Raw genomic sequence first — 16,345 nt, 5'->3', positions numbered from 1 at the left:
TCAACTTCCTGATCTGGTTTGCAGACTCAGGACTGTTGGCTACTTAGTTCTGAATTCTGGAGTGAATAAATTCCCTTTTTGTTCTCTTGCTGCTTTGTTGAAATTGAGGTTGGTTACAGCAAATAACTGTCAGGAATTTAGAACATGATGGCAGTGATGTACAAATTGCATTTAATACACTTCTTTTTCTTTCCTTCCCCTTCTGCCACCCTTGTCATCTTTTCCAGCTCTTCAGTAGCATATCTACAGCCTCCAGGATCAGAGCAGATACAGTTTCCCAGAACAACATCACCCTGCAACTCCCAACAGCTCCAGGGACAGCAGTGTGCAAGTATGAAAAAATAATCTTGACAAATGGACCCTTTTTTGCTTCATTTTGATGGTTTTCAAAAGCATTGTTTACATATTAGTTTGTGAAATGGTCCTCTTTATTGGCTTTAGACACAGTATTCATAGAGCCAGACGCTAATATGGAAGCTCATGCAAAGAAAGTTTCCTTTCCTCATAGCATCTTCCCTAAAACACTCACAGACCCTTGAGTTATGAGGTGTAAGGGTTTGCTGGAGAAAGAGGGTGTCTGATGACTATCTCTCCTTGGAGCAGCCTCTATCCCTTCTCACACCACATGTGAAAATCTGTGTCTGTCTTGAGATATTAGGGGAGGGGGCACAGGATGACGAATAGGACAGGAAACATCTGTGATATAAACTGGTAAAGCAAGTCCCCTGTCCCTGATCTTGTCTTACCCTGTAGCTATGTAAAACTGAGCCAGGAAAGCAGAGTGGAAGGAAAGCTGTCCTGTCTTTGACATTACTCTGAATGTGCACTTCTGTACAGTAAATTTTTGCTATAATGAGAAATGGTGCCTGTTGCTGTATAAAGTGGCAGTAAGTCCTAGCATTAGGATAAATAGGACCGTTGCTACCCATTAGCTCTGACAAACATAATTGCAGGGTGTAAAGCCCAAAACAGTGCAGCTGCATGATTCCCTTTCATTTCAACAGGGCTCCTGTATACTTCTTGTTGAAGTGAGTGAGCTGTCTGCACAACAGTCCTTTCTCTAGTAGCCTTAAGGTCATTTAAAAAAACAAAACAAACCCAAAACAGCTGTGTGCTCCACACAAAACAAGAAAAGATGGGCAGGACCAGTCGTTACATAAGTGCATGTGCTTTCAGCTTTACACCCTGCAATGAAATTTTGAAAGTAAGATTAAAAAATATATAGCCTAATAATGTACCCTGAAATTTCTGATTTATACTAATATGAATTTTGAAGACATGTTTCTATGAGCTAAAATTTCTCCCATCAAGAAAGTAGTTTGTATCACTGTGCAATAGATAAGAATTTTGTTGGCAACCCTTTTGACCATTATGATATTCCTGTTTTTTCCCCCTCACTTTAAAGTAAATATTTAAAAGTGGGTTGTAGGAGTTGAGGTGAAATTCCTTTCTATTTGCCTTACCTAAATGTTTAGTAGGGGGCAACGCATAAATGGGATTTGCTGTTTATAAATTTACTTTACATAATTATTACATGGTCCATGTTCATCATAGACTAAAGCAAAGACTTGCACACCACTTAACATTTACTGACTGAATTTACTGACTTCAGTAAATGTTAAGTGGTAGGCAAGTTAACTGGATTTACTGAATTCTCACAGAATTTACTTATGGCTCTTTCATTTTGTCCCATAGTTAACTGATGTGATGCTTGATTAGCTTAACGAAATGAAATACAAATATTTGAAATAAATAGACTGCAAATTCACAGAGTTGGAGCCAGACTTCCTGTTTTCCCCAGACTTCCTGTTTTTCAGGCAGATGGATTCCTTCCATTTGCAAAATGGAAAATCTGTTTGCATAGAGCAGGGGTAGGCAACCTTTTTGAGCCGGGGGCTGGGTTGATGTCCCTCAGACAACTGGGGGGCTGAAGCCAAAAAATAAATAATTAATTTTTTTAAAAAAAATTAAAAATAAATAAATCGGGACAAATGTAGGACAAAAATTTCAAATGGAGGACACTCTAAAAATTTGCTGCTTTTAAAAAAATGTTAATATAAATGCATGTTTCGGAGGTTTCTATAGACAATTGCCCCCCTTGCCCGCCGCTTGCCCCCCCTTGCCCGCCTCCTCCTGATACGCCAAAGGCCCCAAGCCCTCATGCGAGAGGCCAAAGGCTCCGGAGGCAATCGTCGGCAGGACCGGGCTGGGATCAGTCCCAAGGCCTTGCTGGGCCGCATCCGGCCCGTGGGCCACAGGTTGCCTACCCCTGGCATAGAGCATGATCCCATCCCCATTGCTTCCAGGTAGCAAAATCAAGGCCAGAAGTAACAAAATGTTATCAAAGAGGAAACCAAGAGAAAATAAAGCAAATGATAGAATGAAATTATATTGTTTTAACTTCCCGTCTAAGTGCCAATAATATGAGAGCCTCCTTGGTTTCCCAGAGCTGGGTGTTCCAGTTCTTGGCACTACATTTAAAAAAGCCTTGTCCTAGTTGTTTCGAACAGGTGTCCTCACGTTGGCCAGGGTTCCCGTCCTTGGAGACTTCTGTGGGTGGGCAAGTGACTGCATTGGGAGGATAACTTGGGGAAGTGGTAAACAAGATATTTAAGCAGCATTCTTTCCTAAACTTGTTTTGCAGCAGTAGCACCACCACCAGGTGGAGGGATGGTGATGATGCAGCTCAATATCCCCAACAATCCTCAGCCTCGACCCCATTCCCCTCCCCAGTGGAAACAAAATAAATATTATTGTGACCATCAAAGAGGGCAAAAATCAACGGATTTTGGCACTTTGGACAGCTGTACACAGGTAAAACATTCATTTTCAAAGTTTTTATATTTTTATTTATTAAAAGGAGGAATATTCCCCCATCCTGAAGAGAGGTTTGCTTAGGAAAGGAGCCCCAGGTCTGTCCTACAGGAGAAGGGACAAGTAGGAAAGTGGGCTGTCTACAAGAGATCAAAATGTTGGGGAATTGTCTTATACTTTACTTGTAGAAAAAGGGAACAAAGTGTCTTTTTCTGCTTCTCAGTTGTTGCCAGTTATGGAAGTTATGATAGCTTTGCCTCATTATTATGTAAAAGAGAATAATCTGTCTAGAAATTATTAATCATAATAACTATGTGGAATTCATACCACACAGATTAAGAGCATATTGTACTTACAGTCTGATCTAAACAAGGCCTGCAAATCAGCTAAAAAGACTAACCTTTCCCTGTTCTGGTAAACTTCCTTCCTTCCTTCCTTCCTTCCTTCCTTCCTTCCTTCCTTCCTTCCTTCCTTCCCCCCTCTCTCCCTCCTCTTCCATTTTCTTTTCTTTCTTTCCTTCCTTCCTTTTATAGTTACAACATAGTCCGCAAATAGGTAGCCCTGCCACCTCTCCAGCTCAGTCTCCAGCACCAGCTCAGCTGTCAAACATGAAGAATATCCGTCCCACGTTAACACCTCTTCCTCTTGTGCCCCCATTCTCTAGACCTTTTATTCCTGGACAAGGTAAGAATTCTCATTAACTGAGAAATGAATAGATGTTTATATTGCCTGACCAGTTTATTAAATTTTCAGTTTATGAATCAGTTTTAATGTCTTTCTGAAAGGAAGCTAACCCCACCCCTCATCTTTGATTTTCTTATTTGACTTCTCTTGAAGTTGAAATAAACTACACTCGTCCCTCCATATTTGCGGCTTTGACTTTTGCAAATTTGATTATTCACGGATTTTATTAATATGTTCTCTCTAGGAATATCAAGGTCCTCCAGCACAATTCTATGGTCAACCTTAACCAGAGATCGCACTAAAAGTCTCTAGAGATTCCTAGAGAACATTACACTAGGCACTTGTAACTCCTCCAACGCAATTCTGTGGTCAGTGTCTGGCAGATGTTTACCACAGAGTTGTACTGGAGGACCTAGAGATTCCTAGAGAGGCGTTCTCTCAGGTAAAAACATAGTGTTTTTGTTATTTGCACGTTTTCCACATTAACAGGGGTCCTGTGCCCCTAACCCCAGCGAATGTGGAAGGACAAGTGTACATTCTAATGAAGGCTAGTAGTGCAGGTTTGAAGAAATTTGAACGTTGATCCTGTTGCATAGAAATACTTAATTGCCTTACGATGTGCACAGTAAAACCAGAATACTAAACCTTCTCTGTATTTCTTGTAGGCTGAGGTGGGGAACCTATGGCCCTCCAGACTCTGATAAACTACCATTTCCATCATATCTCACCACAGCCAAGCTGAAGGACATTTTAGCCAGGCTCATGAGGGCTTTGTTGTAGCTCCTCCCCTTATGATGATACTACATGTAGCATCACCATAAGGAGAGGAGCTACAACTAGGCCCTCGTGAGCCTAGTTAAAACCTCCTTCAGCTAGGTTGGTTGTGAGGCATGATGGCAATGGTAAGTTTATCAGAATTTGGAGGGCCATAGGTTCCCAACTCCAGTTGTAGGCTTATAAAATAGAATAGGAGGCAGACTGCTAGATTGCTTTATATAGGGGTTGGGGCTTGACCAGATTCTTGTTAGTATGTTCAGACTAATGCAGTTAGATTTATTAAAAGCTGAGAACTACAGTGGAAGTACATGCAAAACTTCCATAAAACAAACTGGAATAAGGAAGGAAATTCAGAATTGCACAGAACACAGTGCTGTGGTTATAATTCATCATTCCCTGCAGTAGTGGAACTTTCTTGACTGAAACTGTGCTTGGTGGATTGCCCATGCAGCCTCTTTCAGAGGAGGAGAGACGGCATGGAGCCGCCCCTTAGGGCAGTCTGTTGAGCCCCTCTTAGAGTATACTATATTTACAACTATATTTACAACTCTCAGCCTTAACATTATTCTTAGGTTATGCTTGAAGGAAATTTGAAGATAACTAGAAGTTTTAGAAAACCATTCTGGTATCTTTGTGCTGTACTCAATAAAATGCAGTGAATTTTCTTGTCAATGCTATAGTTTTATTTATTTAGCCATCCTATTCTTGGGGTTCAGGGGCAGACTACAGTAGTATATTCCATTTGTCATATTCATTACTTCCCCAAACATAAACCTCTTATTGTATCTCGCCTGTAACTCCTTTTCACTTAATCAGCAGGACTTCTAATAGGAAAAGACAAGGGAACTATTGAAAGGTACACCCCACATCAAAATCAGGGAGCAATGATGAGGGAGGAGGGGAGTGAAACTCTATCGATGGAGGTCTGAATCCAGATCAAAAGCTACTGGTCACTATTAGAAGGAAGACATTTTTTGATGTGTTGTCTCCACTTCCCCCATCTCATGAAAAGGGAACGTAAACATGGGTTTTCTTTCCATTTTTTAAATCCCAAGCTAGCAGGTGTTTTTTCCTTTTTTTAAATGAAGTTAATTTTTTTTAATATAATCTTTATTAAATTATTTTTTAAAAACAAACACAACATTATTGCATAATCCAAGGTACACAATAAATCTTTTTGTCGCCGCTAATAAATCTAAACAGCGCAAGCTAAAAACAAGACTTCCTCTGAGGAGAAGGGACAAGCGGGTGAGAAGCTACAAAAAGAACCTATTACATCTTTTTCGTATTTACATTTCTCAATTCTCGCATGATTAATATTGTTTAAAAAGAAAACAAAATTACAAATAAACATACCAATTTCTTAAGTACTTGTCTCTGTTCTATATGTACATACCCTGATCTAGATTGATAAGATAAAACTAACGAGTATTGATTACCAAATAAAACTTAAGGGTAAGTCTTCTTTTTTCATGAAATGAATAAATGGTTCCCAAGTTTTTTTTTCCTTATTCCAGTCCATGTTTCTAACATAACAAGTTAACTTGTCCATTTGCATGTACTCCAACATCTTCATGGCCCAATCATTCCACGAAGGATGTTGGGTCGCTTTCCAATGCAAAGCAAACACAGTTCTGGCTGCTGAAATTATATAAAACAACAGTTTACCAAATTGTCTTTCTAACTTGTCATCCAAAATCATATTTAAAAGATACATTTTTGGGTCAAGGGAGAGTGTCTGCTGTAATATAATTTGCACCTTCTGGTGGATCGTTTTCCAATATTCTTTAGCGTAGACACAGGACCACCACATATGAATGTAGGAGCCGCTGGCCTTGTTGCATCTCCAGCATAGTGGATTCTGGTTTTTATATATCTTAGAAAGTTTTAGAGGCGTCAGATGCCATCTATACTGCATTTTCTAAATGAAGTTAATATGGCTGTCTATCTGATGAGAACAAGGCTGTGTTTTTTAGTCCTAGCTTACCTGTTGTAAAGGGAATTTTTTCAATTCCGTATTTTCAGTATTGATGGAATAAAAATGATTAACACTTTCTTCCAATAGTGACTAGTAACTTTTCATCTGGATTCAGACTTCCATCATTGGAATTTCACTCCTGCCCCATTGCTTCCTGACCTTGAGGTGGGGAGGCCCTTTTGAACATAGGACACTGCTGCATATGGGCAATTGTGAACACTAGGCAATACCCATTCCCATTCATCTTTGCGTCTAAGCCTTCATTTGTTGCACTGTTGATAACTTTTACACTTTAAACAATATGCCCCTCTTTCAGTTTTTGGTGGTATCCAATACTAGCATTGATGTTTTGCATTATGTGGATGTGTATAGATGTAATAAAAATGTTTGTTAAAAGCCAAAAACCAAAGTGTTTTTTATGGTTAACAATAATTTTATGGCTAAGATCCTGAGATCAGAAGATGTATCATGAAGTTATACCATGGCAGAACTACAAAACATTCCCTTTATGCCTGTGTAGTGACTGGTGGAGAGCAAGGGATGGCTGAGAAGTGTTTGGCTAGGTACTTTAGCTAGACACACAACATCATGTTCTTCCAGGATGTCCAGAGGACCACCATAAGTTGAACTGATGCTTACATGTGTCACTAACAGGATACTAACTTTTTCCTTGACAGGCTGAAGAGAGAGAGAATTAAATATTTTTTACAAGAATTTAAGCTTCTTTCTGTCTCTTTAGGAGATGCCAGATATCCCTTATTGGGCCAGCCACTGCAGTACAATCCTCCATCTCTGCTACATGGACACGTAGCAGGTCCACAGGTAGGGAATTCTCCTCTTCATAATAAGGAAGGTTAGTCTGATATCTTATAACTTACAGTAGGACTTCATATTATGCAAAGGATTTGTTCCAGAATTCTTTGCACTTAATGAATTTCGCATATAATCTGGAACACTATTTTTCTTACTTGAAATGAACAATGAAGTGTTCTCTATAGGCATTTTCTAGGTCTTTCAGCACAATTCTGTGATATGCTTCCACTGGAAGTTGACTATAAAATCATACTGAAGAACTCATCTCTAGGTCCTTCAGTGTTATTCTGTGGTATGCTTTGGCCAGAAGTTGACTGGACAGTGTGCAAATGTGACTGAGGGACCTGCAGGTCTTCACATATGACTGAAATCCGAGCTCACATAATATGGGGTCTTATTGCAAAATCCACCAGGATTGCAAAATCCACCATTGTAACCCGCCTTGATCTCTGGAAAGGCGGGCTAGAAATAAAGCTATTATTATTATTATTATTATTATTATTATTATTATTATTATTGTACTTACAAATCAGATAAAGTATTTTATAAATAGAAAATAAATTTCTTATATTACAAAGTGGCTGATTTTTTAATGGAGAAATTGTTTGCTGTGTGTCAGTAGCAGTATTCTTTAAGTAACAGGATTTTAACACATATATAGTGCAGTGGACCTTGCATGTAGGCAGACTAGCAATCTGTGGCTCTGATAGTCTGTAGGTTATCACACCCCCATGTTATTCACTGGCAGCATGTGTACAAGTCCGCACACAAGTCACTGCCATTGAATAACATGGGAATCAACCATCTGTGTTTTTTGCCTTCCACAGGGGTCCTCAGAATCAAAACCCTGCAGATGGGTAGAGTCCACTGTACTCAGATGTGTACTCAGGGGTTTGAGGTGATTTCATTTCAGATTACAGTTAAAGCATAACCATTAATAGAATTAAGATTACTTTAGCTCCGCTGGAAAAGTGAGGGGGCATTATATACAGTTTAGGCACTTTATTTATACAGTGTTGCTTAGCTAAGCATTAATGAGAGGTGCCACATAAATATATATAGTTAATGCTGCAGATCCAGATTTGTTTCTGAAACCTAAAAACCGCATAGTGCAACTCAAAGATACTGGTGTGTATTCATCCCAGTGTGCTTGCTACTTGGATGTCAAAAGGATTAAATGACCACTGGAGTACAGTGAATGCATTACTTTGAAATGTGATATACTGACATTCTTTCTTCTAAGTGAATTTATTTGCAAAACAACACAAACATGGCACTACTTAATTCAAGTAATATGATGCCACTCCAATTCCCAAATGAACTAGCTAAAGAAGAGGAAGCAGTAGAGTACTATTTTAAATTTGTTCCATTCAGATGAGTAAGTTCACACCTTCCATCCCTTGTGACCAGAACCAGCATGGCATAGTTTTACAGCGCTATATAAATTTACAGCGCTATATAAATGAAGGATAATAATAATAATAATAATAATAATAATAATAATAATAATAATAGTGGTTTGAGTGTTGGACTACAACTCTGAAGACCAGGGTTCGATTCCCAACTCAGCTATGAAACCCACTGGGTCACCTTGGGCAAGTCATATGCTCTCAGCCTCAGAGGAAGGCAATGACAAACCCCCTCTGAACAAATCTTGCTCAGAAAACCTCATAATAGGCTTGCCTTATGGTTGCCTTAAGTTGGGAATGCCTTGAAGACACCCAAAAACAACATCCCTTGTGGGCTGAGAATGGAGAATTCTGCTCCTTGATTGTGCGCGCATATATATATATATATTCATCCCAGTGTGCCACTTGGAAATACAATACAATACAATATAATGGTGTCTGAACATTCTCCCTGTAGTGTCAACCTGGAAGCAGACATGGAAACAGAGGAAGAAAACCAGCCAAGAAGGCTGCCTCTGCAGACCTTGGTTCAGGAGAACCAGGTATGTGACTCACTGTGTGGCATTTCTTCACAATGTACCTAAAGTACTGAGAGAATATTTTGCTTTCTTCTATATTACCACACTTTTGTAGGTCTAACTGTTGTCTGGAGACTGGCTACAGAATACGATGCAACAAAAGATAATGGGAGATATGAATATGAATACTTATCCAAGGAACCCAACATGTCCTCCAAGCATCTCTGTTAAATGTTTCAGCTGCTGAGTCCCCACCATCACATTAGAGAAACATGCTTTAATATTTTTATCACATGTACATGACATATGCCTTGATTGCATTGCATTTGAATTACTGTAGCACACTTTACATGAGGGTTCATTTGGAGCCTGTTTAGAAACTTCAGCAGGCCAAAATGGTACAGCCAGATTGCTGACTGGGGCAGCATATAACCTGCTTTACTGAAACAACACCACTAGCTGCCAATACAATTTGGACAGAATTTAAGGTGCTGGCTATGACCTTTAAAGCTCTTATATGTCTTGGCTCCAGACTGTCTGAAAAGCCCTGTCTGCCTAAATGAGTCTGTGCAGGGAAGGCTTTCTCTCGTTTCTACCATCATCACAGGGACATTTGGTGAGGACACAGGAGAGAGCCTTCTTTATGGTTGCTTGCAAGTTGTAGACCTCCCTTGTCTGAGAGATCTGGTTGGCTCCCTCCCTGCTGTCTTTCCTGCAGCAGGTAAAGATTTTTTATTTAAGCAGGCATTTGGTTTGCAGTATGTGTGGCAGACAGAGCTTTTAATCGGGGAAGGGGTGTAATGTTTCTATTTTATTATGTTTTAAATGTCTTTTTAATACTGTTTTAACTAGTGTTTTTAAACAGAAGTTTAGTTTGTTTTAACCTTTGTACTAAGAGGTTTTCTTAAAATTGTATTGTGTTTTTAAAATGTTGTAAATTGCCTTGAATCCTATGCTGGCAGAAAAGTGGAATATTTATCACATAATAAATCAATCAAATATATGTTTATCTTTAACGGACATTGGATAATACTCAAACAAGCAAACAGTTTCATTTATATACCGCTTCATACTGAACTAACTGTCTAAGAGGTTTACAACTATAAGCTAATTGCCCCCAACAATCTGGGTACTCATTTTAGCGACCTTGAAAAGATGCAAGCCTGAGTCAAGCTTGAGCCCTCTTAGCTGGTATTGAACTCGCAACCTTATGGTTTTGAGTGAGTGACTGCAGTACAAGCATTTAACCACTGCGCCACCAGGGCTCCTGTGTACATCTGCTTTCTTTATGACTTTGTTTTTTAAAAAAACATGCTGCCTCCGTAACATGGGTGCAAAGTATGTTTGGAAGTATCACATAGATTTTGGCTGGCATCAGAGCTGTTTCAGTAGAGAGATGTTTTGTGTAGGTTTATATTGGAAACTGCATGGTTTTTTTCTATGATGAAAAAGGACAAGTAATTTGGCTTCCATTAGAAAATCTTGTCTGTACAAGTTATGCATAATTCATTTAATTTTTTTTATAGAATAGCCAATTAGGAGCTGGCCTTTTTGAGTTAACTAATACAGTCGGCCCTTCTTATACACAGTTTTTTTATACATGGATTCAAGCATACACGGTTTGAAAATGTTCAAAAAAAGTATACATTTCAAATAGCAAACCTTGATTTTCCATTTTTTATAAGGGACACCATTTTGCTTTGTCATTGTATTGAATGGGACTTGAGCATACACGGATTTTGTTATACACGGGGGATCCTGGAACCAAACCCCAGCGTATAACAAGGGTCCACTGTAGTCACTTACATTTACTGCCTGGTATCCTTAGTTTCAGGCTATGTAGAAAGCTGAGAGTTAATAGACCACTGTATTTCTAGCTATTCAGAATGCAGAAACACTGTTTTAAAGTCATGTCTGTATACTGAAGTTCTTAATTCAATTTTTTTTAAAGTGGCTGCTAACTGGTTATTGGTGTTGGTTTGCCCTTCTTGCAAACTAGGAGGTATAATTGAATTGGAGAAGTAGAAGGGCAAGGAACAAAGCCAATCATTTATTGCAAAGTACGCAGATGAGTCTCTCAAGTAAAATTACCTGCATGCAATAGACCTTTTGCAATAAGGTATATTTAATTCTGCATTTTTTTTTCAGTTGTAGGAAAAGTCTTAGAAATTACTGAATTGCCTGAAGGAATAACTCGCGCAGAAGCAGAAAAGTTATTTGTGGAGCTTCTTAAAGTTGGTGCCAAGATTCGGTGGCTACGGGATCCCCAGTCTCTACAGGTGCAACAGCAACACCACCATCATTACTGCGGTAGTGGAGATAGCAATGTGAATGCTGAACCTTCCAAACTTAGTGACTTGGCATCTACATACACGGTTCTAGCGACATTTCCAACCATGTCTGCAGCCCAAAACGCATTGAAGAAACAAAGTAACTCACTGAACAAGTTTAGGCTGAGAACAAGCAAGAAGCACTACGACTTTCACATTCTGGAAAGGGCTAGTTCTCAGTAACAGCTATGCCATTGAACATTCAGCCTTTATTACTTCCATGTCCTTATCTCCTCTACTTGATTGGCTTGATGTTTATGGGTTTTTTGTTGTCTTCATAAAGACTCTTTGGACGTCATACAACAGTAAAGCCTTTGAAGAATAACCCAGTGATCCAGGCAGAAGATGCAGAAAAAGAAAAAAGAAAAACACACCCACAACCAGTTAAATCATCAACAGCTCAAAACAAATACACTGCTGTGATATAAAACGGACAGGCAGCACTCTCTGAAGAATGCTGTTAAAAATGCCCCTTTTCTAGTAGTTTCATTTTATATATCCGAATTCTTGTATCAGATCCAAAGCTCTGTTGTACAGCAAACCTTTGTTCATAAGGAATATTCATATTCTTAACCTGTATTTTGTAATCCCTTTGCACACAGCCACCACACTTCTATCAGTTTAAGGGACTGAAAGGGAAAGAGAGAAGAACTCCTAAGGAATTACACTGTGTTCCTAGTCCAATGGGCAAAAGGCAAGAAAGCAGCATATTTCTCTTCCCTTTTCTCTTCCCAAAGTAACAGAGTCAAACAATAGCTACTGAAGACCTTCTCCAATCCTTCCCTTTTTAGATTTACTTAGGAGAAGTGAACTAATAACTGCCAGTAAATCCTACTTTCAAGGGAAAAAATGAACACTGAAGATAATTTTAACTGGAGCCCATTGGTTTTCAATAAATGGTGAGGAAATTTAATGTGACTCCCTAAAATGGCAAGAAGTTTGCACTTTAATTGTGTTCCCATCAATATGTTTCTCTTTCTTTTCTTTTCTTTTTTTTACTGTAAGAGTAATTGCATTTGATAAGTGCTGGAAACTTCTTAAGTGGTTTAAATGTTTTTTTCATCATTTGTAGAGGATCACTGGACATCAAATGATTCATTGCACATATAAAGGAGACACCTTCTTCAATTTCTGTATAATTTGCAAGGCTGTACAATGTGTGCTGATGCAAGCCTTTCTTCAGTTTGAAAAAAAAATAAATGTTTACAAGTACAGGTTTCCTGGTAGACTCTTTTAAAATGATAGAAATTACTTTAAAAAGAAGTGGATATAGCTGATGGTTCACATATTCACAAAACTGTTTAAAAAAATCTTATGATAGTTACTCATAAACAATGAAAGTTTAATCATTGACTTCAGGAGATCACTGATGTAAATGTATGTGTTAGGTGGATCTCACATAAGCTAGATATTATACTGAGGGAGTAACTGTTGTACCTCTCCCCCATCAATATATCCTGGATTTAGGGCTGTAGACTTAGGGTCAAAGCTTTTCTGGGAATTAGATCACTTTCACAAAATTCCTCTGTTCTATACACCTGTCTACTGAAATTATAGTGACAGTGAGTAAAAGGAGAAAGGAATGACACTGAGTGAAGGGACAGTTAAAAGCTGTCTGTCTTCACTGCAGAAAAAATATACCTGAATGAGCATTTTCATGAAGGGAATCTGAGGAGCTAAGGCAAACCATGGGGCCAAGAGATGAAATTATATAAGGAGGGTAGGCAACTGTCCAGGAGGAAGGGACTGATTTTCACTTTGGCAGGGTGTACAGGCACATTTCCCTAGAACTGGAAATGTATGGTGTAGTAACCATTGGAGTACGACTCTGAAGACCAAGGTTTGAATCCCCAGCTCAGCCAAGAACCTTGGGAAAGTCACATTCTCAGCCTTAGAGCTGCAAAGATACACTAAACAAATCTTGCCAAGAAAATTCCTATGAGAGGTTTGCCTTAGGATCACCATAAATTGTAAATGACTTGAAGATACCTATCAAGAAATGCTTTTGGTTTTGTCCCTTTTTTCAGCTGGGGATGGGGAATAAGAGAAGTAATTCTGCCACATTTGAAGGTGATGTAGGGTGGGGTGGGGCCCCTTTAAAAAATGGGCTCCAAGAACTTTTTGGCACATCCTGGGAAGCACAAAGATGGGCCTGGGGACCACCTTTGAGACTTAACTGCACAAAAGAGGTTGTAGTCTAAGCTTTTGTAGACTTGGACTGTATCCACACTGTAAAAATAATCCAGTTTGACACCACTTTAACTGCCATGGCTCAGTATTATGGAACTCTGGGAACTGTGGTTGTGTAAGCCATCTAACCTCTGTCAGAGGGCTCCGGTGCCACAACAAACTAAAAATTCCAGGATTCTGCAGCATTGAGCCATGGCAGTTCCAGTGATGTCAAACTGCATTATTTCTGCAGTGCAGAGGCAGCCCTGGTCTACTTCCTTCACATGGGTTCCTCGTTCCATCTTTGCAATTCCAAATTTCTCATTTAATATATAATCATCAACCCACACTGGCCTTAGCCAACATCTTTCCTCCTACTTTTGCCCCTCAACAACCGTAGTTAAAATTTAACTTCACAGCTCATCACCATATCCACAAGTTTGGCATTTCTATGGATATTCATGGTCTGATTGTAAAGGTCCTTCCTGGGCACCAGTTCATTCCTTGCATCTGAGGAAGCAGACCAAGTCCATGAAAGCTTATGCTATAACTTTTTTCACAGTGCAAAATCTGTACAAGTTGCCAGTCTTGGATGTTTTTGGTTTTTAGATAAAAGGTAAGTGAAGACGGGTAAGGCAAGAAATAGAGGCAAAATTATTGTGTGAGGAAGCAGAGAAAGGGATTCAAAGATATAGCAGTGTTAGTCAGTATGTAGAATCAGTATGTAGAGAGATCTTGTAGCATCTTTGAGACTAATTGAAAGAAAGAAGTTGGCAGCATAAGCTTTCATAGACTACAGTCTACTTCCTATGTGCATCTGAGGAAGTAGACTAAAGTCTACGAATTCTCATGCTGCCAACTTCTTTATTTCATTTAGTCTCAAAGGTGCTACAAGATCTCTCTACATACAGAGAAAAAGAGTATCTCATCTTTGTATTAGAGAATCTGAACTTTTGATGTCAGGATGATAAAGTACCTGGTTGGTGGAATAAATATTTGCTTGCTTCCGTATATGATTCTAGGCACTACAAGTGATACAATTTTAAATAAAATTCAACTACCAGAAACAAAAACCCCCAAAAGATTAAAGCAGCAGACAGCACAAATAGCACAGTCTCAGGTGTACTCAGATGCAACTCCTATTGAGTTCAGTTGGAACTCGGTTTTTCAAGAGGAAATGTGTGTAACACTTTTAAAAATTCTGAAAATACAAACAATTGTGTGTCTGGTACAATAACTGCTTTTCTGGAACATACACTATCATCCAAAATCCACAAAAGAGTGGTATCTTTATTGGGCCATCAAAATGCACATTATACATGTTGCAAGCTTTCAAAACGCCACTGGCTTTTTCATCAGGCCAAAAAATTGAGGGTGTTAGTGGTAGGCCTGCATTTGGTCCAGATGTTGTGGTTGTTATCCTCAGTTCAGATGTTACAGAAAGGTGTTCATGGAGGTGGCCCCTCCTCCTCTTCCTCCTCCTGGCCATGTGCATACTGGGAGATTCAGTCTCGGAAATAAACTTTAAATTCTTTCAGCAAGATAAAAAGCTACTGCATTTGAGATCAGGGCTATGACTAACAGCATCAACCCCCCCCCCCCACCACCACCACCTTTTTTTCTCCTGTATGATTTTTGCCTGATGAAGAAGTCAGTGGACCTTCAAAGCTTGCCACATGTATAGTGTACATTTTACTTGTTCCAATAAAGGTATCTCTCTGGATTTTGGATGGTTCTGTACTTTGCTATATGGCCAACATAGCTACCCCTGGATATTTGTTATTGTTAACTGTCCTCGAATCGCTCTTGACCCATGTGCAGCCATGAGACATCTCCAAGACCCCCTGTCCTCCTCTGCCCAGCTCCTGCAAATTCATATTCATGATCTCTTTAACAGGGTCCATCCATCTAGCATGCGGCCTTCCTCTCTTCCTGCTTCCCTCCAGCTTTCCTTGCATTATTGTTTTTTCCAGTGAGTTGTGCCTTCTCATGATGTGTCCAAGGTATGACAACCTCAGTTTTATCATCTTGGCTTCAAGGGAGATTTCTGGTTTGATCTGCTCTAGGACCCCCCCCCCTTTTTTTTTTTTGGCTGCCCATGGCTTTAATGAATTAATTTCCCTCCTGTCTTCTTTCTTAACTGTCCAGCTCTCACACCCATACACAGCTATAGGGAATGCAATGGCTTGTACAATTCTACATTTTGCGTTTATCAGACAAGGGGAAGTGGAAGTATAAGCCGATGGCAATCTGAATGCAATCATGAGGTTTAATGTTATTGTGTGATAACCCACTACATGCAAATTCGGGCAATGGGAAGTCAGTCTGAACGCAATCATGTGGCTTCATGTTATTGCATAATAGACCGCTACACGCAAATTCGGGCAATGGCATGCTATTTTCGGGCAATGGGGAGCCAGTTTGAATGCAATGCGTATTCACGTAATTGCGCGAACTTGCAACTTCAAGTGAATGTGTTCTGGCCCCACTTTATTTTCTTTTGAATTTAAGAGAAATTCCTCCCGTTCGATAAACTCCTCTGATTGTTGATATTCCTTTCTCCTATTTTCACTCCTCCTCCTTCTGTGTCCAGGCCTGCTTTTCTTATTATTATGCATACAAGTTGAACATGGGTTGAAAGGATACAGCCTTGTCTGACTCCTTTGCCAGTTGGGAACCATTCTGTTTCTGTGTGTTCTGTTCTGACAGCAGTCTCTTATCCTGAGTACAGATTCCCCATCAGGGCTATCAGATGTGTTGGCTCTCCCATCTCTTTAAGGGCATGCATAGCCTTTCATGATCCTGGCTGCACCCCCATTTCTCTCAATATTTGACCCCAGATATAGGACTCTC

At 39.4% G+C, this 16,345-nt stretch overlaps 1 protein-coding gene across 9 annotated transcripts in view; it reads left to right on the top strand.

Annotated features, from left to right (window-relative positions):
* Positions 1 to 12,535, top strand: part of R3HDM1 (R3H domain containing 1) — a 67,161-nt gene extending 54,626 nt beyond the window's left edge. For 8 of the 9 annotated variants that reach the window (XM_089520123.1, XM_089520118.1, XM_089520119.1 and 5 more), the window contains 6 exons: positions 228 to 331; positions 2,645 to 2,814; positions 3,348 to 3,498; positions 6,993 to 7,075; positions 8,933 to 9,017; positions 11,142 to 12,535. In XM_089520123.1, the coding sequence (XP_089376249.1) occupies positions 228 to 331; positions 2,645 to 2,814; positions 3,348 to 3,498; positions 6,993 to 7,075; positions 8,933 to 9,017; positions 11,142 to 11,506 (958 nt within the window). In that variant the 3' untranslated portion in view covers positions 11,507 to 12,535. Of the gene's footprint in view, positions 1 to 227; positions 332 to 2,644; positions 2,815 to 3,347; positions 3,499 to 6,992; positions 7,076 to 8,932; positions 9,018 to 10,944; positions 11,054 to 11,141 lie in introns of all 9 variants that reach the window. The other variant, XM_089520121.1, reaches the window with a different exon arrangement.
* Positions 12,536 to 16,345: the final 3,810 nt, after the last annotated feature.

This window comes from Sceloporus occidentalis, unplaced genomic scaffold (genome assembly GCF_023333645.1).
Source record: "Sceloporus occidentalis isolate IW3139 unplaced genomic scaffold, rSceOcc1.0.p SCAF_4, whole genome shotgun sequence".
Classification (NCBI taxonomy): Eukaryota; Metazoa; Chordata; class Lepidosauria; order Squamata; family Phrynosomatidae; genus Sceloporus; species Sceloporus occidentalis.
The sequence above is the reverse complement of the archived record's forward strand: the minus strand, read 5'-3'. Positions and strand labels throughout refer to the sequence as shown.